The following is a 24,309-nucleotide window of genomic DNA, read 5'->3' as shown; positions in this document are numbered from 1 at the left end:
TTGAAGTTTATTTATTTTTTTATTAGCTTCTTTATTTTATCTATAAATTTCTTTTGTTTTACTATATTTTTGTTTGTTTGGTATTTCAATATTCTTTATTTTATGTAAATTTCTTTTATTTTAATATATCTTTATTTGCTTGGCTTTCTCATTGACTCTCACCAATACTTTTTTATTATTAATTCTCATCAAAGTTTACATTTTTTTTTAAATTACTAAATGAATTTTATTTATTTTGATCAGTTTTTTTAAGGTGAAATTGTCTTTAAAATTTTGGTTTATTTTTTTTGATTTTTTTTTTTTGAAATTTTATGTTTGAGATTCTTATAGTTTTAAAAATTGCAGTATGCTAAATAAAAGTCGAATGAATTATGCCAATTTGATGCGTCATTAAGAATTGTGCCTTTTTCATAATTTTGTATGGGTCTCTACCAATGTTTTTAAAATCGGACAGGAGATCGAACCGACTTCACCGGGGGTTTATGGTTCGACTGGTTCAACTGGATTTTTTAATTATAGTATATATAAATTATATAAATTAAAAATATATATATTATAAATTCAAAAATATAATTAAATATTTAAATAAATTAGTTTTAATATTATTATATAAAATATAATTACAAAATAATAAATATTTAAAAATATATAGATTAATTACTCTAAATGGAAAAAATAAATTTTGATTTAATAAAAACTGTTATCAAAATTATACAATTAAAGTTTATAAATAAAAAATATGATGATCTATTTAAATACAATTAATTACTAAATGTGTGAAATACAATTATAATTGAGCAACATTTAGGTGTATATAGAATAATTATATTGTATGAGAAAGAAAAAAAACATTTAGATTAACATGTTATCATATTTTATTTTTAAAATTTTAAAATAATTTATTGTATGAAAATATAATCATATTTAATAATATTTAAAGTATATAAAAGAATTATTTTATATGGAAGAGACAAATATATAATTTTTTAATTTTAATAATTAATAATTACTAAATTAAAAATATAATATGACATTTTATAAATAAAATATATGATAATAAAATATAATTTTTTTTTATGTCTAATAGTAATATTAGAGAAAGTATAATAATTTTTTGAGTGAAAATATTGTTTTATGAAAGTTGAAATGACATGTGAGAGAAAAAAAGAGAAAGAAAAAAAAGAAACACATGGGTAGGGGATCACACATGCATTTTTTTGTCAAAAAAGTACCTTTCTTGACTCATTTTTTGAAAACCGGATTTGTCTGGTTTTATGAAAAACCGGATTTTTCCGGTTAAATCCTTTGACCGATTTTTATGCATGAAGATTTTTACCAGAAATCAGACCGGATAGGCAGCCGGTTAACCCGGTCCGACCGGCCGTTCCGGTTTTCAAAACATTGGTCTCTACTACTGGTCTTTTTCATGTTTTTGGTAGAATTATTTTTAGGTATTACACTTTTAATTGTTTTGACGGAGTAAAATATTTTTGCGTCATTGAATTATAGTGTTTTTATAAAAGGGTTACCGAATTTTATAAAGTTTTAAAATGGTTATCGAACAATAGTATTTTTACATATGATTACCAAACTATAAAAAATTACAAAACGATCACCTAACTATTATTTATTTACAAAACAATTACCATTTTAATGATGTGGATAAAAAATGTATAATGAAATAACCTTTTAGCAACAAAAACAATAGTTTGATAATTTTTTTATATTTTTTTATAGTTTAGTTATCTTCTCACAAATATCATAAGGTACGAAAAATTATGGTATACGATCCATATTTTATTATAGAAAGTAGTCGCATGCAAATTTACAATGAAACAGAAGAAGATCATTACTGAGATAAAAATAAAATTTCAACAAAACTCATAAAAATGTTTAACTAAAGAAATATATAATAGATACTTTATGTTTTTTAAAATAATCAATTATTAAATATATTTTTATTTATTTTATTTTGTTAATTTACATATTAGATTTTTGTCATATTTATATAATTTATTTTTTAAATATTTATTATTTTAACTAAATATTAATTAGATTCCGCGCAAATGCGCGGACTAGTTTTGTTTAATACTCCCTCCGTCCTATTCTAATTGACAAAATAACCATATTTCAATAACCAAGACAAGTTAATAAATGATATAAAAAATTATTTATATACCCTTCTATTGATAATGGAGCTAATTAATGCTATTAGTATATATTAGTCAAATTTTCATTAAATACTTATCATTTTCCATAAAAGACATGGTTTTAAATGAGGGTAAATATGAAAAATTAAAGAATAAAATTATAGTTATGTTAGTTTTGTCAATTAGAATGGGACACCAAAAACTCCATATTTTGTCAATTAGAATGGGACGGAGGGAGTACTAACCTTCACTGAAATGTCAAATCTGTTTCCCATTCGATCAGGCGCACGCGCATATTGATACACTAATAACCAAATGTAACGGCAGCGTTTTAGTCAAAAAAAGCGGTGAGAAATGCGGGTACAGGCGACACCACATCTAAACAGACCGCAGCAGATAGAAACCCAACGAACAAAAATGATAGGTCAGGTCAGCAAAGTTACACTACCAAAACTGCAGAGTGAGCCAATAAAAAGGGACATCTATTCGCTCATTTCAATGCCTTTTTAGAATAACTCACAACTCTCCTCCTCCACTAATCTCTCCGGTCGCCGCTTTCTCCTCCTTTAGCCCTCAGCCAAAGGCGGAGAAATTTCCGTGAATCACCACCGCCCAATCAGGTTTATATCACTCTCTCTCATTTTCTCATTCAGATCTGTTTTTTTTTTCTATTTTGTATTCTTACTGTTTAGATCTGTTTTGTATAGGTAAAAGTTTATGTTGTTTGATCTATGATTATTGGGTTTTGATTTGTTAGATCTGTTCTAATAGATTGTAATTCAGTTCGATTTGCCGGATCTGATCTGTCTCTTTGCTGTTCTTGAGTTTTGATTTGTTATGTTTAGATCTGTTCATTTCTTTAGTTATTGATTATGAATCTGTGGATCTGTTTATATCTTGGGTTTGATTATTATTCATAAAAAAGTGCTCTTGCGATAACTGAAAGGTTTTTTTTAGATCTCTTGATAGCTTTTAGAATAAGCTGGTTTGTTATTTTAATGAAATTAATTGAAATATTCGATCTGTGTTATGGTTTAGTCTATAGTGATTATTTCATTTATTAAGTTTTTTTTTGTTATAAAGTGTATAGCTTTGATGTGATTGCAATGAATAACTGGGTAGTGTTAAATATGTTTAGTTTTATTATTGTTTTTCATTTTTGTAACTTGTGATTTTTCAAATGGATTTTCATGTTTAGGTGGTTCTATGATAGAAGTTAATTTTTTTAACCTTGTCGTGTGCCCGTGTTTTTGAATTTATTTTTAATTTAAGAAAAGGTTACTTAATTACCTTTGCGTTGTTTTTAATTAAATCTGAAGCAGCATAATGTTTTCTATTTGTTAAGATTTGTTTGGATTCATGTTTGGCCAAAAATTGAAATGGTTTCAAAGTGAGATTTACTTGGACTGTTTTATTGGTTGTGTGTGAGTAGTATTAGAGTTGCAATATATGATTCACTTTTGTGATAGTAAGTAGTTGTCGATAATTAAATCAATGAAGTGCGGTTTATATTAATTTTACTTGTTACATTCTCTTGGCGTGCTTATGTTTCTCTCTTTTTAGTATGTGGGCAGTGGGCTTAAATTTATGTGTTTCTCCTGTGATATTAATGGCATTTGCTTATTTCATGGCAGACAAAGTCAAAATGGTTGATCAGACTCGATATCCAAGTATCATGCAGAAGTTGGGTAGTCAGCACCTTTACTCCCAGGATGATGTTGCTTTCCAAAAGCCTGCTCTTTATCAAAGGCGGGCATATGGAAACTACTCCAATGCTGCTTTCCAATACCCAATGGGTCGTGCCGATTTGTCCTTTGTACCATCTGCATCATCTGTTTGTGTTCAGGCCCCATCTGAAAAAGGTCTTGCTGGCTTTGCTATTGATTTCCTCATGGGTGGTGTCTCTGCTGCTGTATCTAAAACAGCTGCTGCTCCAATTGAGCGTATTAAGCTCCTCATTCAAAACCAGGATGAGATGATTAAAACTGGAAGACTCTCTGAACCCTACAAGGGCATTGGTGATTGTTTTACAAGAACAATGAAAGATGAAGGAGTTGTTGCATTGTGGAGGGGGAACACTGCCAATGTCATCCGTTACTTCCCAACTCAGGTGAGCAAGCATATCCATTTATTGTTATGCGATTTCCATTTTATCTCAATATGTTCTATGTTTGGGGAATATTATGTTGATTGATGTTCACTGGTGTCTTGTCTTCATTAGGCCTTGAACTTTGCGTTTAAAGATTACTTCAAGAGTCTCTTTAACTTTAAGAAAGACAGGGATGGTTACTGGAAATGGTTTGCTGGTAACTTGGCATCTGGTGGTGCTGCTGGTGCTTCTTCTCTTCTCTTTGTCTATTCCCTCGACTATGCTAGAACCCGTCTGGCCAATGATTCCAAAGCTGCAAAGAAGGGAGGTGAGAGGCAATTTAATGGACTTGTTGATGTCTACAGAAAGACATTAGCATCTGATGGTATTGCTGGGCTTTACCGTGGATTTAACATCTCATGTGTTGGAATCATTGTCTACCGTGGTCTGTACTTTGGAATGTACGACTCTTTGAAGCCTGTTTTGCTTACTGGAGATTTGCAGGTTAGCGAAATATTCTCTTCGTTTATTTTTTTATTTGGTGGCTGCATGATTGGTACTTCAGTTATTTACATGTATGTATGTTTGTATTTATGTATTGCTTTTGATCAAAAGCATCTTTGTGTTGGGATCATCATATATGTTTTACATTTTGTTCCCAAAGCATGATCTCTTCGTCATATTATACGTTCTAATGTTCATGTTTATTAAGTTTGTCCGTCACCTATGTATATCATAATTCTAGATTATCTTGCTTTATCAACAAAAATTATGAGTTTGTTTCTTGCAGTTGAATTTGTTAAATATTTTCCGGAGCATCTTTTGACATTTGTTCTCCTTTATTCTGGATGATTACAGGATAGTTTCTTTGCTAGCTTTGCCCTTGGTTGGCTCATCACAAATGGTGCTGGTCTTGCATCCTACCCCATTGATACTGTTCGTAGAAGAATGATGATGACCTCCGGTGAAGCTGTCAAGTACAAGAGTTCACTTGATGCCTTCTCTCAGATCTTGAAGAATGAGGGTGCCAAGTCTCTCTTCAAGGGTGCAGGAGCAAACATTCTCCGTGCCATTGCCGGTGCTGGTGTGCTTGCTGGTTACGACAAGTTGCAGCTGATTGTCTTGGGAAAGAAGTTCGGATCAGGCGGTGCTTAAGCGGGCTAAAACTCCGTATGTTGTCTCATTTAGTAGCTTTAGATGGTGATGAAAATCTTTGACTTCTGAGAATTTAGCATGGCGAAATTTTCTCTTCAAATAATTCATTTTGTAGGCGGGAAGTTGCTCCCGGAACCCCAAACACAATTCCGATGGAATTTTTGATTTCATAAACGTAATTTATATTAGTTGTGGCCAACGCCACTACTGCTTTTTGATGTTAAAGTTATATATTTTGATGGATTTTATTATTCATCTATTGTGATTTCGTTTCTTCAATTTCAAATTTTATTGTTCCATTGGTCTCTTTGTTTTAGTTCTAAATCCTAGTGAAAAGGTGTAACTATGACCGCCTAGCCTAGAGAACCTCGTTTATTTTATTGAAGCTGAAAGAAAAACATCACTCATAATTACTAGTAAATCGTATATTTTTTATTTATCTCATCTAATAATTAGTTGAAATTGATTCTGACAATCACTATATTATTTCAAAAAATTCATTTTAGGTTTATTGGCAAACCATAAAAAAATGATGAAAGTAAAGAAATATGATGAAATTATTGGCAACAACAAAAAAATGAAGCAGAATTAAGAAGATGAAAGAAGAATTAAGGGAAGCTACACACGAGATGAACAAAATTTGCCAGTTATTCAACTTCATTGAGACGGTAAAAGAAAATCCATAAAATATTAGGCTGACATGGCTTGATGATGTGTCAAAAATAAATGACAAGGAAAGTTCCAACGAGAAAAATAGGCCACGTTTGCAAAAAGAGGTCAGAATACCTCCCGGTGAAAGAAATTTGAACTTCAATGATCGAAAAATAAATAAATTCTTTAGTTTAGTGACTAAATATTTTTTCTTGAAAGTATAATAATGGTCAGGATTAATACTGGTAAAATAATTTATTTATCTAACATACGGTGAAAAAATTTGAAAGATAGAAAAATGATTTTGGCTAAACAAAAGGGTCAATCAGATCAGTTTGATGTGAGGCACTACAACTTTTACTAGGATTTAGGAGGGAATAGAGGGAAGATGGGAGAGAGTTTAGTTTTGTTTCATGTGGAGACCTCCATCGAGTTCATGGAGGAAATTTGAGTGGAAAGAATATTAAAATTACTAAAAATTAATTCATATTCTTTTCGTCCTATTTTATTTGTCCCTTTTTATGTCCAAAAAACCTATATCTTTTATATTATTAATACTGATTTTTTTATCCTTAATATTAATAGAATTTGCTTGACAGATATTAGGGATTATTTTCCAAATACCTGTTTTTGGCAAAATATTTACACCATTTTAGTACATCTTTTCCTCTTATCCAAAGCTACCTAATTCGTCAACTTATTTACTAAAATACCTACTATATAAAAAAACCTTATCTCATTTTAGGTTAAATTTTTACATAACCACATTTTTTTTCTCTCTCTTCTCTCTTAAAGTTCTCTCTTATTTTTTTTTCATTTGATTTTCAGTTTATCTCCTCCGATTACTTTTCCGTTCGTATTTTCCGTTCGTCTTTCCGGTCGCGCTTCCGTTCGTCTACTTCCGACGGATTTCTCGTCGTTTCCGATCGTTTTTTCGTTCGCTTTTTCCGTTCGCGCTAGTCCGTTCGTATCTTCCATTCGCGCTATGAATTTCTCGACTCATTTTTAGATTTGTGTATTTTTTTAGATTTTTTGTAATGATTTAAATATTTTGTAAATAAATTATTGTAGATCTATAATTTTTTGTTTATAAAATTGTTCTATTATTCATATAATTATTTATTTTATCTTCTCTTATTCATAAATTTGTTTATTGCTACTGATTTTATAAAGAAAAAATTTATTTATGGTACATTTGTAATAATTTTATAATATCTTTATGTTTTAGTGTATTTTTAGTGTATTTATAGTGTATTTCTGCCCTTTTTTAATATATTTATGGTGCATTTACAGTGTTTATGGTGTATTTGCAGTGTTTATGGTGTATTTGCAGTGTTTATGGTTGATTTGCAGTGTTTCATGGTATAAACCACAAAAAACACTATAAAATGCCATAAATACATTACTTATACACTACTTATACACTATATATACACTATATATACACTAATTTTACACTATATAAACACCATAAATATATACACTACTGTTACACTGTAAAAAATAAAATAAAAAATTCCAGAAAAAAATCTATAAAAAATAAAAATTAACACTATATATACACTAATCTTACACTATATAAAAATTGCCGGTCGGTTCGGTCGGTTCGGTCGACCGAACCGAAAAAACCGAAAACCGAAATTGAAAACCGAAAAAGGTATTTTTGAAATTAAAAATAAAAAAAGGTATTTTTCGTAAATAAAAAAGTCAAAAAAGAAAAGTCAAAACTTGCAATGTAAAGTTGTAAATAAAATGCCGAAACATGTATTTTGGGAAATTACTTCTAGAAATTATTAATATATTTAACTATATTATATTTTCAAGATAATAAGAAAGGGTATAAAAGAAATTTATCTATCACATTGATGAAAATTAATAATGATTTTAAATTAAGATAAATCCATGAAAGTCATAATAACTAGCAAATATATGATCTTTTAAAAATTTTAAGCTAACAAGTAAATATTAAACAATAAAGATTTAAGTAAAAAGATAATATCGAAATGAGAAGAATTAAGCCGAAATCCGCTAAAGTGCCATCTTGACACACAACAAATTTTCATCTAAAAACATTAAATCGTCTTTAACAAAATAGTCCTAGTTCAACAAGTGAATCTGCCCCCGTTTGTAATTGGAAAACATGATAAATGCTGTAAGTCTTAATTTGCACCCAATTATTCAACTATCTTCACATTTTGACCTTTTTGATCCGTTTATATCCAAAACTTTTAAAATAATGATCAATTTTTACTTTATTTTCTATTTTCAATTTGAAAGTGTGTCCATTTTTTTAAAATGACATTTTTTTGTTATATAAAAGGTTTAAATATGTTCTTATATTTAACATGCAGTCTAAATTAGTCTTTCATATTTTCATAAAAGCCTAACCATTTTTTAAAGGTCAAATAACCAAAAAAGGCCAAATCTTTGAAGAAAATTTCACAAAAGTTCAAAATTTTCAATTTTATCCAATTTGTCCTAAAACACCGGATTTCATTTCAATAATGTCCAACTATCAATTGACACACGCTTTTGTTAATGTGGCTTGCCACACAATGTGCCATCATGACAATTATATTTAAACTGTTTTAAATAACAAATCACACTAGTATAACATAACCAATAAAGATCCATTGGAACGAGTTTCCTATTGGTTGTTAATAGGACTGTGTGATCACCACTACTGAGATTAGACTTACCTTGTGATTGGTCTAAAAGTAAGAAGCGATTATGTTAAGTCAATTGGCGACGGTGGCAGAGTTCCTGGCCTAGATATCCAATACAGTATCGTGGCAACGGTATGGCCTATTATGCATGAAATTATGAAGTATGTATTGTGGTTGTAAGGCATAGGAAATTGAGGATTAGGATTTCATCTAGATCGAGTAATTGGTAATACTTTTTATATAGAAATGATTTCTTATATATACAATTTGAATAATCAATTGTAAACTTGTAGACTCACTCAGAAATATTTATATTTCTGACCCCCCCAATATTCACCTTTCAAGTTACCAAGATGTGAGGTCGCACTTCCATAATAATTACGGAAGTCATTGTTAACCATACCTCTAAAACTGCAAGCAGTTAGGTACCGGAAAGTCCGTCTTTCTAATTACAATAGTTCATCTTATTTTGATAAACTCTGATTTGAACTACTTTATAAGATATATGTTTGAAAAGTTGTGTGTTTTCTAAAATGACTTGACCAGTTGTTTGAGAGATACACTGGTTTATTGCTTTTTAGCATACTACTGTACTACAAACAGAGTAGGTACGTCATAAGAGATTGATGTTTGCGCTCTGATTTCTTGAAATAAAATCAAGGTTTTACGACCCAATTTTTGTACTGTTGGCATTGTATTCAGACAAGGCTAATATATTATGTGAAATGACAATTATGCTCTGATGTCTAGAGATATGATCATAGTTTACGAATGCGTTTTCAGACTAGGTTTTAAAGTATTTATGCAACGAGGTCTGGAAACCTTTTTATGTCTTAAACGCAGAAAATTTATAAAGGATAGGCTTGCTATGGATTTCGGAGCAACCACTCCCATTCCCTAGCGTCGGTCTCGGCTTGAGTTTCAGATGGACATTGGGTCGTGACAGTAGTCACGATGAGTTAGAATTACATTTTGGAGTTAAAATGTACACAAATTGTGAAAGCGATACATTTTAAAAAGCTAGTTTCTAAAAATAACATTTTTAGAAATATATTATATTGGTTTTTATATAGTAGGGTTAATTACATATAAAATCATCACCTTTACATGAATTTTTGAAAATAACACAATCTTTAAAACGTGTCAATTCAGGGCATCACCTTTCATTTCTTTTCAAAAACAACATGAGCACGATTTTAGATAAAATTTTGCTGACTTGGACATCCGATGGGAGTGCAACGTGTCATGCCACGTCAGCAAAAATGCCACTAAAAATGTGCCCATGTTATTTTTGAAAAGAAATGAAAGGTGGTGCCCTAAATTGCCACGTTTTAAAGGTCGTGTTATTTTTGCAATTTTGTATAAACGTGATGATTTTATATGTAACTAACCCTATATAGTATATAGATGGTTTATATGAGCTTTCTATTTATAATTGGATTATAGTTTTATGTTTATTTATTCATTTAAATAAAACACAATGGTAAAATGGTAAAGGACTTATTGTATTTTGATGTGATATTTTGATAAAAGGAAGATAGTTGGAATCAAATTTGATTATTTGAGTCGGTCTAAAATAAATTCTAGAGTTAGAATTTAATTTAGTTATTGATGTTTAAATTCTAATTAGATTCGGTGAACCGTGTCACGGGTACGACGAACAAGGAATTTAATATTTGTCAGGCATAATTATTAATTGTGGAATAAGCGAGTGCTGTGAGTGTTTGCAATTTTTACTGATGAATATTAGTATTAGAAATATTTATAACTGTTTTACATGATTATTAAATTTTTTATTGACTTTAAAATTTATTTGCACGGAGATGCATATATAGTCTTGAAACCGATTGAGATCCATTAGAAAATGCTTTCTACTGGGCAACTGTAATACTCCATATTTGTATGGTTATTAAGGGGTACCATGTGTTCTAATTTGCGATAGTTAGAGTCAAAAAGGTAAAGAATAAATTTAAATATATTGGACTTAAACTGAGGTGAGTCTAATTTATCTATTGCAAAATAATAATTTAATTTGCAAATTATTATATGTTAAAAAGCGTTTCAAAGGGATTAAAAAAAAGCTTATAATTTAAATATGTTAAAAGGATAAATAAATTATGATTTAAGGATGAGATATAATTATATTTAGAGTTATAATTATATAAAAATGGATAAACGTTTATATGGGTGAAATACGCCTGTAGAATAGTATTTGATGAAGTAGAGACTAACATAAAATAAATTAATATATTAATATGCATCTTTAATTGAAGAGTAAAAAATTTCGGACAAAATCTCGAAACTAAAACGTCGAAAAACAGAAGTTTGGACATAAAAATTTAAAAATAGAGAAAATAACGACTAGGAGACACTTGGCATACCTACAAGGTGACAAGTGTTACACGTACAAGGTGACATATGTCACACATGTAAGGCCACAAGTGTCACGCATGCATGGTAGCACATGGCGTACATGCACGGTGACAAGTGGCATGCAACATATGTTTATAAATAGAAGTTCGAAATACATTTTCTTATTTCGGCGATATCACTCAATCCCAAGACGTGCTTTATGTCAGATCGAAGCTATAGACGTGCTCTTTGACTTTACTATCTTTGTTTTCGAAATTAGGCCGAAATATATATCATAATTTTGATGCAAAATTCTGCCAAAAACGACGTGTTCAGTTTGTCGTGCTTCGATCAATTTTCTCGCCGTTCAAATCTCGGAAAATCCTTTGGTTAATGTTTTAGAATTGGAGAATTGAATTCTAAAGATTTAATGGATTATCGAACTACGAGTTTGGCGAACCAAGGAGCTTAACGAGGTTAACAGATATGAGTTTATTTTGGATATTTTAGCGGTCAATGTGAGTTTGCTATTTACTTTGTGTATTATTTTTATTAATTGTGGTTTTGTGTTATTAGGATATTGGATGCATTACATATTCTGTGATTATGTGATATGTTTGATTATGTTTCGATTTGAGTTCATTATGATTTTGGTTGTAATATACGAAGGAGGATTATGCATGATAAATATGAGGTTTATTCGGTGGAATTGTTAGGGACTCATAGCTTGGGATTAAGCGATGATAGCGGTTAACTCGGTGGAATTATCTTGGCACCGTACCACTTGAATTGTTTTGATTTGATAAATTATAGGTAGTTGTGATACGAAAAGTACACGTCGGTTGGCTTCGCTATCGATGTCATATCACATAATACATCGGTTAGCTTTGCTATCAATGTCATCAGTTGCCTTTACTATCGATGTCAGACGGATGGGGTTAAAGGTTAAAGTTGATTTGATACGATATGGTATGAGTATAGTAAGTGTTCTTAAGATTAAGGTTTCGATCAGATTTAATGTTGGATTGTCTTGAGATATGTATATGTGGTTTGTTTGTATAATATCTTAAGTAAATGCGAACTCACTCAATGTCGACTAACCCCCTCATAAATTATTTCTTTCAGGTATATATTGCTATAAAGTGATAGATCTTCCATCCTTTATTCCAGAATTCAATATTTTAAAGTACGAAAGGCAAAAAGATTTCCATCGATAGAGATGCAGTAGTTTTCGATAAACGGTTTTCCAATATTTTGTATAAAATTAGTATTATAATAAGATTGTATATGATTTTTTTAAGGTTTTGAAACTGCGTATTTCAATAAGTTGTATGAAAATATGTTTTGTGTGTTTCAAAGTGAAAAGTTTTTAGTTGGTTTTTAGGCTTGCTACAGGTTTTGGAGCTACCACTCCCGTTCCCTAAAGCCGGTCGCGGCCTATGATTTTGGGTCGTGATAGCAACAATAGGATTGTGTGATCACCGATATTAATCTATAGGTCGAGTATGCATGTTTTCATGATGGAGTTCGGGCGATGGCCTGAATAATACGAGGCGACGACCTAGACTAATGGGACGGAATTCTATTACGGTGTCATATAACTTCTGTACAGTTCTCAAAGGCGAAAATATTAAAGTACGACCAGAATCTGTTGTATTGTAAGAAACGTTTGGGACTTTCAAATATGTTTAAACAGATTTGTCTGGCAAAAGGTACTAAGAAATACAACTGAGAATCTGTGAAATTGATTAGTATTATATATGTATATATCAGCACATAGAAACGTGAACTAATGGAATAAGCTTTCATTTGAATCGAAAATTTGGACGCATAGGATTTCGTCTGAATGTTTATTAGTAGATTTTGCGAACTCACTGAGTTTATAAAACTGACCCCGTTAAATTTACCATTTTTCAGGTGAATAATTTTAACGTTTGGAATTTCAGTTCTTATTCTGGAAATTCTTCTGGTTTATAACAAAGTACAATGACTTTTAAACTCTAGAGTTGTAATAAATATCGTAGTGTCGTGTCTTACTTTTATGGTTTAATATGCCGTCCAAACTCTGATATATTATTATGATAATAATACGTATGTATATACGCAAAACTACGCAAGTATGAGAACGACATCTATGTGTATGATGGATGTGCCGGCCGTTAGATGAGATATGGTTTATGAAACTTCATGATGCAATAATTGAGTATGATTATTGTTGCCTCGCTTCATCATCAGTTTTAACCTGAACATTTTAAAATAATTTAAAATGTTGATAGTGAATCAATCACCCGCGATTTTTTTTAGTGAAAATAAGGTCTGCTACGGGTTTTAAAGCAACCACCCCCATTTTCTATCTCCGGTTTCGATCCGAGAATCTGGTCGTTACAATAATACAATCGAAAAGCATTTTTTTTATTTTTATGAATATGTCTTCTTGACCACATGAAATCTACTTATCAAAATTGGACCAAAATTTATGCTTCTAAAAGGTTTATGTCATAAATAAAACAACTCAAAAAAGTTGGTATTTTTGAGTGATTAGCTGATTTTACAATAATTTAAATTCTCCATTTTTTCTCTATCTTCATTCTAGTATCAGTTAATAATTCGTAATTGTTTTAAGAACGTTAACTACATTTAATTGATTAAAGCTTAAGATCTTAATGATGAGTTGAAACTTAGACAAGAACGTTGATCTATTAATGAAGAAAACAATGTATGAGCAAAATAAAAAATAAAACTAAATTTAATAAAAAATCTATTAATGTGATAACAAAATCTAAACCAATTAAAAATAGTAGTTATATGAGAGAATGTTCTTTGAAATAATAATAGTTTTTTCATTAAGTCAAATATGAAATTAATTACATAACTTAGGAGTGTAAGAAATGTTTGAAACCATTCCTGCTAACATGACATAGAATAAAATACTTAAACTAGAACATGCGCATCATAGTCTACAATTAGCCTAAAAATTTTAAAAATAAATTATCTACCTTAGCTAAATTAATTCATCAATAAATAAATTAGTCCCGACTTTGAGAGGCTGCATCAAATCATAAATAACCTTCAGAGCTATTCCACCATAATATTTGAGGTACGTTTCAAACAACTTATGACTTCCCGAGTAACAATAGTTTATATTGTTCTAACTGAAATAGAGTCTTGATATATTATGGTCATTGCTTGTTGGATACTTTTTCCATATCATTCCTTAACTAGGAGAGAAATTTAGGAAGCACGTTTCGCACCATAAAATTAATAATGTATCCGTAAGCTGTTGAAGTGGGATGAATTCTATCCCAAAATAAATACTTTGAAGGATCTTTACATGGTGGAGTTATCGGATCACATAAGATACCTTGTTTTAGAATAAGGCTTCCGCAACACCCATTCTTTGTTTCCTCAAAACCTATCAAATGAAATAACATATGTTTTAATATTTATTTTCAAAAATAATCAAATTATATAATTTAATCATGATAAGTACCATATTTGGCGGGATGGGTGATCATGCCTAATATTGTGAAATATAAGTCAGTATAAACAAGTTTCGATGTCGGAAGACTTTGCTGTAATTTAATTAATAGGCTGATGAGCTTCTTATTATAATCCAGAGATATTTTATTTTGTTCATCCAAACTATATTTTAGCTGAAATGGATCAATATATCTTGAACTTGTTTGAAGGGGTAAAGAGCCAATAGGAAGAATTCCAGCTACTATAAAAGATCGCACTCCAAGATCGTACAATTTCTGGTAACAAATATATATTTTATGAGTAGATATATATTAATAAGTAGTTTAAAATAATAAAAACAAGATATTTAATCAATAATTTTACTAATCATTGGACTTCATTCGTATTTAAAAACAATCAAGCTATAATATATGTGCAAACCCGAATAACTTAATCAAACCCCAAATAGGCGTAATTTGATATTATGAAAAAATAGTTATATTTGGTTCAAATTGGTTTAATTTTTGAAAATACAAAGTTTTAATTTCATTTTAATTACAAATAGAAAAAAAAACAATTTAAAAGTATTTTAACAAATTATATTATTCCTTTTTAATAAAACTTAAAAATTCCTGTTTAATTTATTTTGGTTTTAATTAAATGGATGTCCATAATTTATAATGATAATTTAGTTCTTACCCTAATAGCATCTTCCTCCTTATTTAATAGAAAATCTATGTATTGGGTTGCCGTCATTTGGAATCTTCTTGCAGGAATGTCAAATATATTGAAGTTAAAATCATTGGTTCCACCATCTAATACCACCAAAGAAGAATTGATTATTTCCATAGCTTTTTTCTCTCCAACAATTCCTTTAAGTCTTGTTATGTAGTCATTGAAATAATTTACTTGCGTCGAAACAGGAATAACGTTTGTTAAGAGAGACGTTCTTTCATCAAATCCGCCACTAGATGATGCAAAATTAACACCAGTAATAAGGTCATCATCAGTAAGATTAGGATCCAAGTATGGAGGGACGCTGTCCTTAATTCCAAGAACAGAAGCCAACATGTCAGGAATAAGTTTTCCATTAGAAAATCTACCCGTAGGAACCCCACCATTAATATCTTGACCATAAGGGCGATAATTAGCCCTAAATATTGTCTTGATATAGTTATTATTACCGGTATCGAATATAGAATCACCAAAGAAGAAAACTGCTGGAAACTTCGGTAAAGAAGTATTATTTGTAGCTATAGAGTAGGAAGTGCTATATAAAAATATGGCTAAGCAAATAAAGATGTTGATGGTTGTTTCCATTTTGAAAAATTGAAAGGACTCAAGGATGAATATAATATTAATTATACATTTTTCTATCTACTTATAAGCATTTTTTTCCCATTCTTTATGGCGCATTAGAAACTTTACAATTAACATTTGTTAATTGTTTGTTATTTTAGTTTTTGACTTAGAATATTTTTTTTATTCAGCCTGTTTTATATCTATTTTAAGAAATTTCAATAACTTATTTTATAGTAACGTTTCTGTTGTATGTAGTTTTTATTTTTTAAAATTTCTTTTGATATTAATTTTCAAATGATATGTTGAACTGAAAATAGTTTGAAGGATGACTGACTTTTAATCATTGCCTTATGATTAAACTTAACAAGAATATATCATTTTTTGTTATTGGTTTAAACATCTTTACATAAATTTTATCTCTAGAACATATACATCTGTTCAAAGTTTGTATTAGGTTTCAACTATAATTTTGAAATTAAAACATTGAAAATTTAATTACTACAACGTTTAAAAGTTTTTTTTAGATTAATTATTCATATTTATTTTGAAAATGTATATGTGAGACATATCATTAAAAAAATAAAAAATAAATTATAGTCTAATTCTATTTGAAATTTCATTATACAAAATGTAAATGTTTAGAAACAATGCAAAAGATTCTTTATATCCAACCTCTAACATCATTTTTGACATTAAAAAATTGAGCTTTTATTTTAGGCTTAATCACCAAAAAATATCAAACCTATACGTCTTGTGTCAATTATAGCTAAACCTTTAAAAATCACCAGATTTAGCCAAACCTTATATGTTCTATTTCTTTTTTAGCCATTTTTGAATCGAACCGGTTTTTCTGACACCGCGCCGTCCACGTCACCGCCAACTAAACAATTGGCTGGCATGACAGCTGAAATATTTAAATTAGATTTGGCTATAACTGACACAAAATGCATAGTTTTGGTATTTTTAGGTGAATAAAACTAATTTTAAAATTAAATAATTAAATGATTAATTATATTATAATAAAATTTATATATATCTAAAAAATAATATTTTTTATTTAACGCTAATTAATATTAATCTATTTTTTTACTAAATTTAATTAATTCTAATAAATTTGTTTTACATATTTGATGTATATATAATTAATTTAAATTCTATTAAAAATTAAAAAATGTCATACTCATTTGAAAATTTATTTTTTTAAAATTTCAGTTGCCAATTCGTTGACACCGCCGCCGTTTGAGACCTTATTGTTCGTCTTCCGACGAACAATCTGAGAGTAATATACACAACAAACATACGACAGTTGTAATACCCCATGAAAATTTTAATTTAATTCTCGATGAAATTCCGGTAATTTTCGGATCCTTTTCGGTAGTGGTTCGGTTTGTGGTTCAACCGAAAGGGTTGAACCACTCTCTTTTAAATCAGGTCTCAAAGAGACCTGATTTTTATTGCCTTGGACGCTCGAGACTTAAGGTCTCGTACGAGACCTTAACAGATTAGGCATGGTCTCGTACGAGACCATGGTTCTCGAACGAGAACAGCTTGAAATTTGTTGTTCTCGTTCGAGAACAGATGTTGCTGTCAAGGGGGTGCATTTTTGACCTCTTATATTACAGCTTTGGACCCTTTAAATTACGTAGATTCTAACCTAATTCATTCCCCACACTACACACTAACCCTAGCCGTCTTATTTCAATCATTTCCCTGAAGATTAATGCTGCAAATCGTCCTTAAAACCTTGGTGTTCATCGTGAGTTCATCAACGCTCATTTTCTGTTTTGGCTTAAAACGTTGCTTCGGTTTTCTAGTTCGTTCTCCTTCGTTTTTGAATCGAAATCAAAACCATTTGATCCCAGAGATTATAGACTCGATCCTCTATGATTCTAAAGTTTCGGAATCGGAAACGGTACGTTATCTTCTTCGTTCGAGCCATCGCCGTTGTATCGTTCGGTTTGAATTCAGTTTTAAGGCTTATGAACAACATTCAGTTAATTGATTCGTTTGTATTCGTTTCTAGATCGAAATTGTTTTCGTTTCATCCCGGAGATTCTAGACTCTCATACCTTCGATTCCCCACCTCGTTTTCGTTGAACGGTACGTGATCGACCTCGTTTTCAATCGCCGTACGGTTTATTGTTTTGGATTTGTGGTTCACTGTTCTTGGTTGGGGTGTTACTGCTGAATCTCTAAATGATGCTTGGTTGTGTTTTATGTGTTGTAAATGATCTTAATCCATGATTTCCTTCATTGTTAATGGATTTAAACTTTGCTTAAGTTTGAATTGTCTCATTTTATGCCGTAGGCTTCATGATTTTAGTTACAGTGTTAGTAAATCTCAAACATAGGCTTTGTTTGAGATGATTTTGTTTTGCTATTTGAAATGGCAGTAGAGGCCATTTGATTTAAGGTTGATTGAATTGGATTCAATAGATTTGTATGGATTTGTTTGATGAATCTGTTGTTTAAAACTTGGCGGGATTCGTTTGATTTTAAATGGAGAAGATGGCTTAATGGCCACTTTGATTCCATGTTATTTGTTTCAAATTTGTTAAGTCCCTCAAGTTATTTTATTTTGATAATAACTTGGATTTCGTTATATTTGACAATTGATATTTTGTAAACGATATTTTTATAATTCAATTTAATATAATTATTCGGGTAATTATATTAAATTCGTATATCAATTTGACACGATTTTGGCTAAATTACAATTTAGCCCCTAAATGTTTTTATAATTTATTTAAGTTTTGATAAATAACCTTATATTGTTTTATATATAAACAAAAGAATTTGATTTCGGGTATCAAATTGGTTAAAGTACAGTTTAGCCCCTAATTGGCTAAAGTACAGTTTAGTCCCTAATTGGCTAAACTACAATTTAGTCCCTAAACTTTTATAAACTTTAAATGGTTAGATTTTTGGGTTGTAACTTGGGTTACTTGAAATTGAAGTTATTGAGTTCCGCTTTTAAAATGGTTTATTATTTTATAGAATTATTTTATAAATATAAACTTGGGTTTATATTTGATAAACGTTTTGAGTCGGGTTAGACTTGGGTCACCCGACAAGTGAGGTTAGCTTGGTAGTTAATGATAACTCGGCTAACCCACTATTTGGAAAATTAATTATTATTTAAAGATTATTAAATAATATTTATAAATTGGATTTTAAGCGAGAACTCAATAGACTTGTGTTAATTGAACGTTTATTATCTATTGGGTATTTTTGTGTGTTCTGGCTTGTTTTAATCCGACGTGTTAATTTGTGCTAGTCCTATGTGGTGTCTAGTACTCTCTAGAGTTAGGGTCTGTTTTAATAATTATTTTACTTGTCTAGACCCGTCTATTGTTCGTGCTCCAGAGGCGAACCAGGATTAGTTGCTTGCTGGTGTTCACGTGGATTAGCGAGCAGTGAGTTTGTACTTACTATTTACCGCTTTATTAAGTAAATTGTTATTTTAATATTAAATATATATACTGTACGTATATTTCGAACTGTTTTTATATTATGACTCTTAGTTTGAACATGCTACCTAATGGGCATCATTAGGACTGCGGGCGCATCGGTATTGATCGGGGTAAGTTATATATGGAAATGTGGTAACTCGGTGTGAGCGTAGCTCTCGGGACCAAGTAGAGTAACTCGGTGTAGCTCAGCTCTCGGGACTCTGGTATAAGTGTGGTAAGTGGTAACTCGGTTTAGCTCAGCTCTCGGGACAAGACCTAATGGACTATGATATCTATTTAGAATTGTGGATTAGGATTCCAACTATTATTCGTAATATCGTTATTAATTGTTTTAAATGGTTTTAAAGGCTTTCCACTTGATAAATGTAGATAGTGGTATAAACTCATCTCTGTATATATCTGACCCCGTTGTTTTCCCAATTTTCCCCAGGGTTATGATCCGAGAGAGTCTGGTGATCTCCGCATTTACTTTTCTTCGGAGGTTCCATTTAATTTTGATAAACTGTAAAACTATTTTATTCTTAGACCGCAGTAGTAATTAGACGTCTTTATTATTATTATATATTTTGTCGGATGGGTTCGACTGGTTATATTGCTTTTGCATGTTATATTATTTGCATTGGTTTATGATAATCTATTTTAGACTCGGAATTGGATAAGCATGTTATATTAACTGTTGAATATTATAACTGCTAGATTTAGGCTGAAGTCTCGGTTGCCCCCGAGCATTGGTTTCTGCAGGTTTATGTGTTTATGTATTAAATGAAAGGCTAGCTACGGGTTTTGGTATTACATTACCCATACCCTAGCGCCGGTCGCGATTCATGAAAATGGATCGTGACAAACTTGGTATTAGAGCTTTGGTTTCAAACCAAGGCCAATTGCTTGCTATGTGTTTACTCTGTTAAGTATGGTTGTGTCTTGAGAACTACTGCGGATATAGGTTTCTGTCATGTCTTTAAAAACGTCATCTTTTGATTTTAAAATATTATGCCTACACCAATAGGATTGCGTCGAGTCAGTCATTATATGTTGAATTGATGCTGTTATTTGTTTATTTTATTTCACTTGGGTGAATATTTTAATGCTGTTGATTTCTTGAGAAATCCTATATGTTGCTTGTTTTGTTTCATACTTGGGTATGAATTACGTGTTATTTAAATTGTTTTTGTTCAATCCTTAGGATATGGACAATGTTGTTCGTACTCGTGCTGCGGCAGAGCAAGAAGCTGTGGCTGATGATGCGATTTCCATGGAAGTCAATCAGAATGTACCACCAGTTCCGGCCAATGCTGGACGTGGTAGAGGTGCTGGCAGAGGTAGAGGTAGAGGCAGAGGAGCTGGTGCTGGTAGAGGTGGAGCTAGAGGACGTGGTGCAGCAGGTGTTCAGGCACCGAATGTCACGACCCAAATTTATGAGCCGCGACCGGCGCTAGGGAATGAGAGTGGTAGCTCCAAATCCCGTAGCAAGCCTAAAAACCTGTGTAAATTTTTCGCAAATCAAAACATATTTCATATATTAAAATACATGTGACCCCATTTACAAATAATATCAGAGTTAAAAACGCGTTATACAAAATTCTAGTTAAAATATCTAGACTACTGCGGACTGCTAGAAGGAAAACCTTCTTTTTTTTCTTGTACAAATGACTTCCGAAACTTCAGAAGCTTGACTCTTCAAATCATATCATACTATCCCTGAAAAATGGGAGGAGCAACGGGGTCAGTATAAAACTAAGTGAGTTCACTAAATTACACGCAATACCACATAAAGTGTTAAAACCGCTGAAAATTCATCTTTATATAGAAAATATTCTTTTCAAATCATATTATGTATATTCTTGATTTAATTTCATTCTTCATAAACGTTTCATAGTATATCCATCTTTGTTTCTTGTTATAATTTGATATTTTTCTTTTCTCGTTTTGTTGCTTTAGTTTTTCGACCGAATTCTAAATTTTAGTTTATATCATCATGATTCTAGATCGAATTAAATCACTGGCAAGTCTCTTGTGACTTGATCCTTATGGTTGGGTCCCGAGATAGTTCAACCGAGTTACCCATAACCATATGGTACAGTCCCGAGATAATTCAACCGAGTTACTTGTACCATTTCTCAATCCCAAACGATCGATATGAGTCCCGAGATAATTCAACCGAGTTACTCCTTAGACACGGGTCCCGAGATAGTTCAACCGAGTTACCTTCGTGTCTGCATTCGGACTCTGCACCCTGCAGGTCTTTTGAACTTGATTGTCGATTCATATAATTCCTATTGACATTTAATAGGAGTGTTTGTTCACATTGTGTCTCGATCTTGTTTCGTATTGATTCTCGATGTATCGCACCTACTTTTTATTTCGTATGAGTTTCCGAGGATTATCATCGAGAATGGATGAGATACAGGTCCCGGGATAATTCTACCGAGTTCCACTTTGTATCTCAGTTCTTATTATTGAATACATCAGAGTTCACTTTTCTTATCTCATGTGTTTATCATTTCGATGATTTATGTTGGGTTTTCTTGATCCTTTATGGACCATGACATGCACATTATAATCTACAAGCATACATCTATAACACACGCACGTATGGGTATTCATTATAATTAAAAGTACGTGTAGGAACGTACAATGTATCTTTATAAATATATGAATAATAGTACATATAGGCATGTACTATATTTTTTCTTATTTATATTTGGTTCGATTTATGTCATTTTACTTTACCCATCCCCGGTGCCTTAACATTTATGTTATTATCAAAATAACACATTACGATAAAACATCATTTTCAAAGCATACATACGTATACATTTTAAAAGCAAACATCTCAAATATATAAATATTCATATAACTTTTCGTATTAAAATACGTAGCTTTATTAATATTAACGAGTAATTTAAAGTGTACTCACCACTTGCTATCCAAATTCTTCAAATAATTATGACGACATCTCGATCCGTTTGCCTCATACCTTTTTCGATAGTCGCTCGTCCGATCTACGCAAATATAATAATAGCAAGAATTAATAAAATTCTAACTATTATTAACTTAACCAAAAATTATGTTTCTAGCCAACTTCGGCTATCGAAACTGCTTACTTAAAATAGTCCGACCCCTAAACGAAATTGACATTCTTAAAGTTTAGAACGTCGCCTACAACTTTCGTTTAGGTCTCGGACCATGAAACGCACCCGAAGGTGTCGAAAACAAGCTCATAAGTTATTTCCTTGGAGCTGTTTACAAGTGCAGGGCAGACTGCACAACAAAATGTTCTGTCCAAAATGAACATCCTAGAGTCCGATTCAACAAAAACTCAAACTTAGACAATTATAGTTAACATCCTAAAGTTTCCGTATCAACAAACATAACTTGATTTGGACTTATACAGCCCGAGATATTGCCTTTGCAATATCGCTGTTTTGCAAGACATTTTCTGCAAAACGATAACTAGTTTACGTAAACTTATTACGCAACGAGGCCTATGAAATTTCATCGATACACACATTCTGAAGCAACACAATCCAGTCATCCTATACCCCTTAACATCAAACATGATTCAAGACTTAAAATTGTTCAAACTTACTTGAACAAGAATTGCATATCAATACCAATCATCATCTCATTTTCGATCAAACTTTCATCAATTAACACAATTCATATTCAGCTCTATCCTCATAAAACTCATGCCTAACACTATCAATTCATCTCTTAACATCAACCTTATTACCCCTTTTACCTTTAACAATTTCAATCAAACTCACTTAACACAAACTATTTCTTATAATCAATTCCTCAAACACATAGAGCTCATGTTTAATGCCTAATTCATATTCTAAAGCATCACACAAATACCTCAATCAAAAGCCACTAAATTTCAGCAACCTCACCTTGATTGAAGCCTCAAATCCAAAGGGTCTAGCTCCAAGATTCATCATCAAAATTGGTCCATGGAAGCTAATAAACACCTATGATTATCAAACACCATAAAACCTCAATTTCTCAACCAAAACCGAAATGAAAACTCTGAAAACCTAACCATAATTTGATTTTCTTACCTCAAACTGAAGCCATAGATCTGTAGATAATCGTTTCCTCGTTCCGTAGCCGCGAGAATCGCTAAATTCGGATCAAAATTGAGAAAGTTATGGGGTTTAGAAGATTTATTGATTTTGGGGTAAGGGAGTTACGGGTTCTTCCCTTCCTTTGCTGCAAATTTTGCTTTGAATGAATGAATAATCATTCATAATTGATGATAATAATTGGGTTAAAGGTCCACTTAGGTCCTTGAAGTTGCCACCTCCTTAACCTTCACTTTCTAACTTTTCTTTCGTCCAATTTAGTCCACTAATCCTTTAATTATTCGATTCTCGATGAATTCCGTATTATTTATTTTCCAAATAAATAATATTAGTATCATATCTTATAATATCACTTTTCCACAATTTATTTTGGCAATTTTGGCCAAAAACGCTCAAATTTCCATTTTGAGCTAATTTGCACTTTTTCTCACTTTTTCGTCCAATTTTCATATTAATGACTATCGATAACCAATTTATCGATATTATTTTCTTATCTTGAGAAAATAGAGTAAAACATAACTTCCTTCGGAAGTTTGTGGTTAAAAGTCCACTTTAGCCCTTAAGTGGTTAATTTGCACTTTAACCCTTATTCTTAACTAATCGTCAAACTTTCTTCTAAAACGATTTCGTACACTTACGAAACTTGACGATCATTTATTAATAATATTTCACGGACCTTGACGTGAATATTATTAACTCTGACTTTCCAACTTATTTTATCTTATTCTATTTTTGTCCCGATTAAATCCAATTTATCGCATAATAATTTTCCATTTAAATTATTATCCTACGATAATTCCAATAGACCCTCTTCGGTCTAAGTCCTTATTATCCAATCCTAATCTGATTTTCTCGTTCTTAATCTTTACGATTATACCTCGTGGCACTACACGTAATACCTCAAAAATTTAGGTTATTACACCGAAT

At 31.1% G+C, this 24,309-nt stretch overlaps 2 protein-coding genes and 1 long non-coding RNA gene across 4 annotated transcripts; 1 reads left to right on the top strand and 2 right to left on the bottom strand.

Moving 5' to 3' along the window:
* The first annotated feature begins 2,606 nt into the window (after positions 1–2,606).
* On the top strand, positions 2,607–5,619 carry LOC126660298 (ADP,ATP carrier protein 1, mitochondrial-like). The gene is made up of 4 exons (XM_050353712.1): positions 2,607–2,770; positions 3,785–4,260; positions 4,372–4,743; positions 5,098–5,619. The coding sequence occupies exons 2-4, from the start codon at positions 3,796–3,798 to the stop codon at positions 5,392–5,394; spliced, it is 1,134 nt and encodes a 377-aa protein (XP_050209669.1). The 5' UTR covers positions 2,607–2,770; positions 3,785–3,795; the 3' UTR covers positions 5,395–5,619.
* An 8,535-nt stretch (positions 5,620–14,154) lies between these two features.
* LOC126661611 (GDSL esterase/lipase At2g30310-like) lies at positions 14,155–15,842 on the bottom strand. The gene is made up of 3 exons (XM_050355463.2): positions 15,222–15,842; positions 14,554–14,818; positions 14,155–14,475 (listed from the first exon to the last, which is right to left on the bottom strand). Exons 1-3 carry the CDS (start codon positions 15,840–15,842, stop codon positions 14,282–14,284), a joined length of 1,080 nt encoding a protein of 359 aa, XP_050211420.1. The 3' UTR covers positions 14,155–14,281.
* Positions 15,843–20,723: 4,881 nt separating this feature from the next.
* On the bottom strand, positions 20,724–23,552 carry LOC126661022 (uncharacterized). Of its 2 annotated transcripts, XR_007635488.2 has the most exons (4): positions 23,359–23,552; positions 23,191–23,268; positions 22,215–22,299; positions 20,724–20,995 (listed from the first exon to the last, which is right to left on the bottom strand). It is a non-coding gene; the product is annotated as an uncharacterized LOC126661022 (long non-coding RNA). The 2 variants fall into 2 exon arrangements; XR_007635489.2 differs by lacking the exon at positions 22,215–22,299 and having other exon boundaries at positions 23,359–23,550.
* Between the last annotated feature and the right edge of the window lie 757 nt (positions 23,553–24,309).

This window comes from Mercurialis annua, linkage group LG8, assembly GCF_937616625.2.
Source record: "Mercurialis annua linkage group LG8, ddMerAnnu1.2, whole genome shotgun sequence".
In the NCBI taxonomy this organism is placed as follows: domain Eukaryota; kingdom Viridiplantae; phylum Streptophyta; class Magnoliopsida; order Malpighiales; family Euphorbiaceae; genus Mercurialis; species Mercurialis annua.
This window is presented reverse-complemented; position numbering and strand designations above follow the sequence as displayed.

Excerpts from the sequence above, each read along its gene's own strand:
- LOC126660298 (XM_050353712.1), top strand. The coding sequence starts at position 3,796 with ATGGTTGATCAGACTCGATATCCAAGTATCATGCAGAAGTTGGGTAGT. Across the intron at positions 4,261-4,371 it reads TCCGTTACTTCCCAACTCAG|GCCTTGAACTTTGCGTTTAA; the intron begins GTGAGCAAGCAT and ends TGTCTTCATTAG. Across the intron at positions 4,744-5,097 it reads TGCTTACTGGAGATTTGCAG|GATAGTTTCTTTGCTAGCTT; the intron begins GTTAGCGAAATA and ends GGATGATTACAG.
- LOC126661611 (XM_050355463.2), bottom strand. The coding sequence starts at position 15,842 with ATGGAAACAACCATCAACATCTTTATTTGCTTAGCCATATTTTTATAT. Across the intron at positions 14,819-15,221 it reads AGGAGGAAGATGCTATTAGG|AAATTGTACGATCTTGGAGT; the intron begins GTAAGAACTAAA and ends ATTTGTTACCAG. Across the intron at positions 14,476-14,553 it reads CACCCATCCCGCCAAATATG|GTTTTGAGGAAACAAAGAAT; the intron begins GTACTTATCATG and ends TTCATTTGATAG.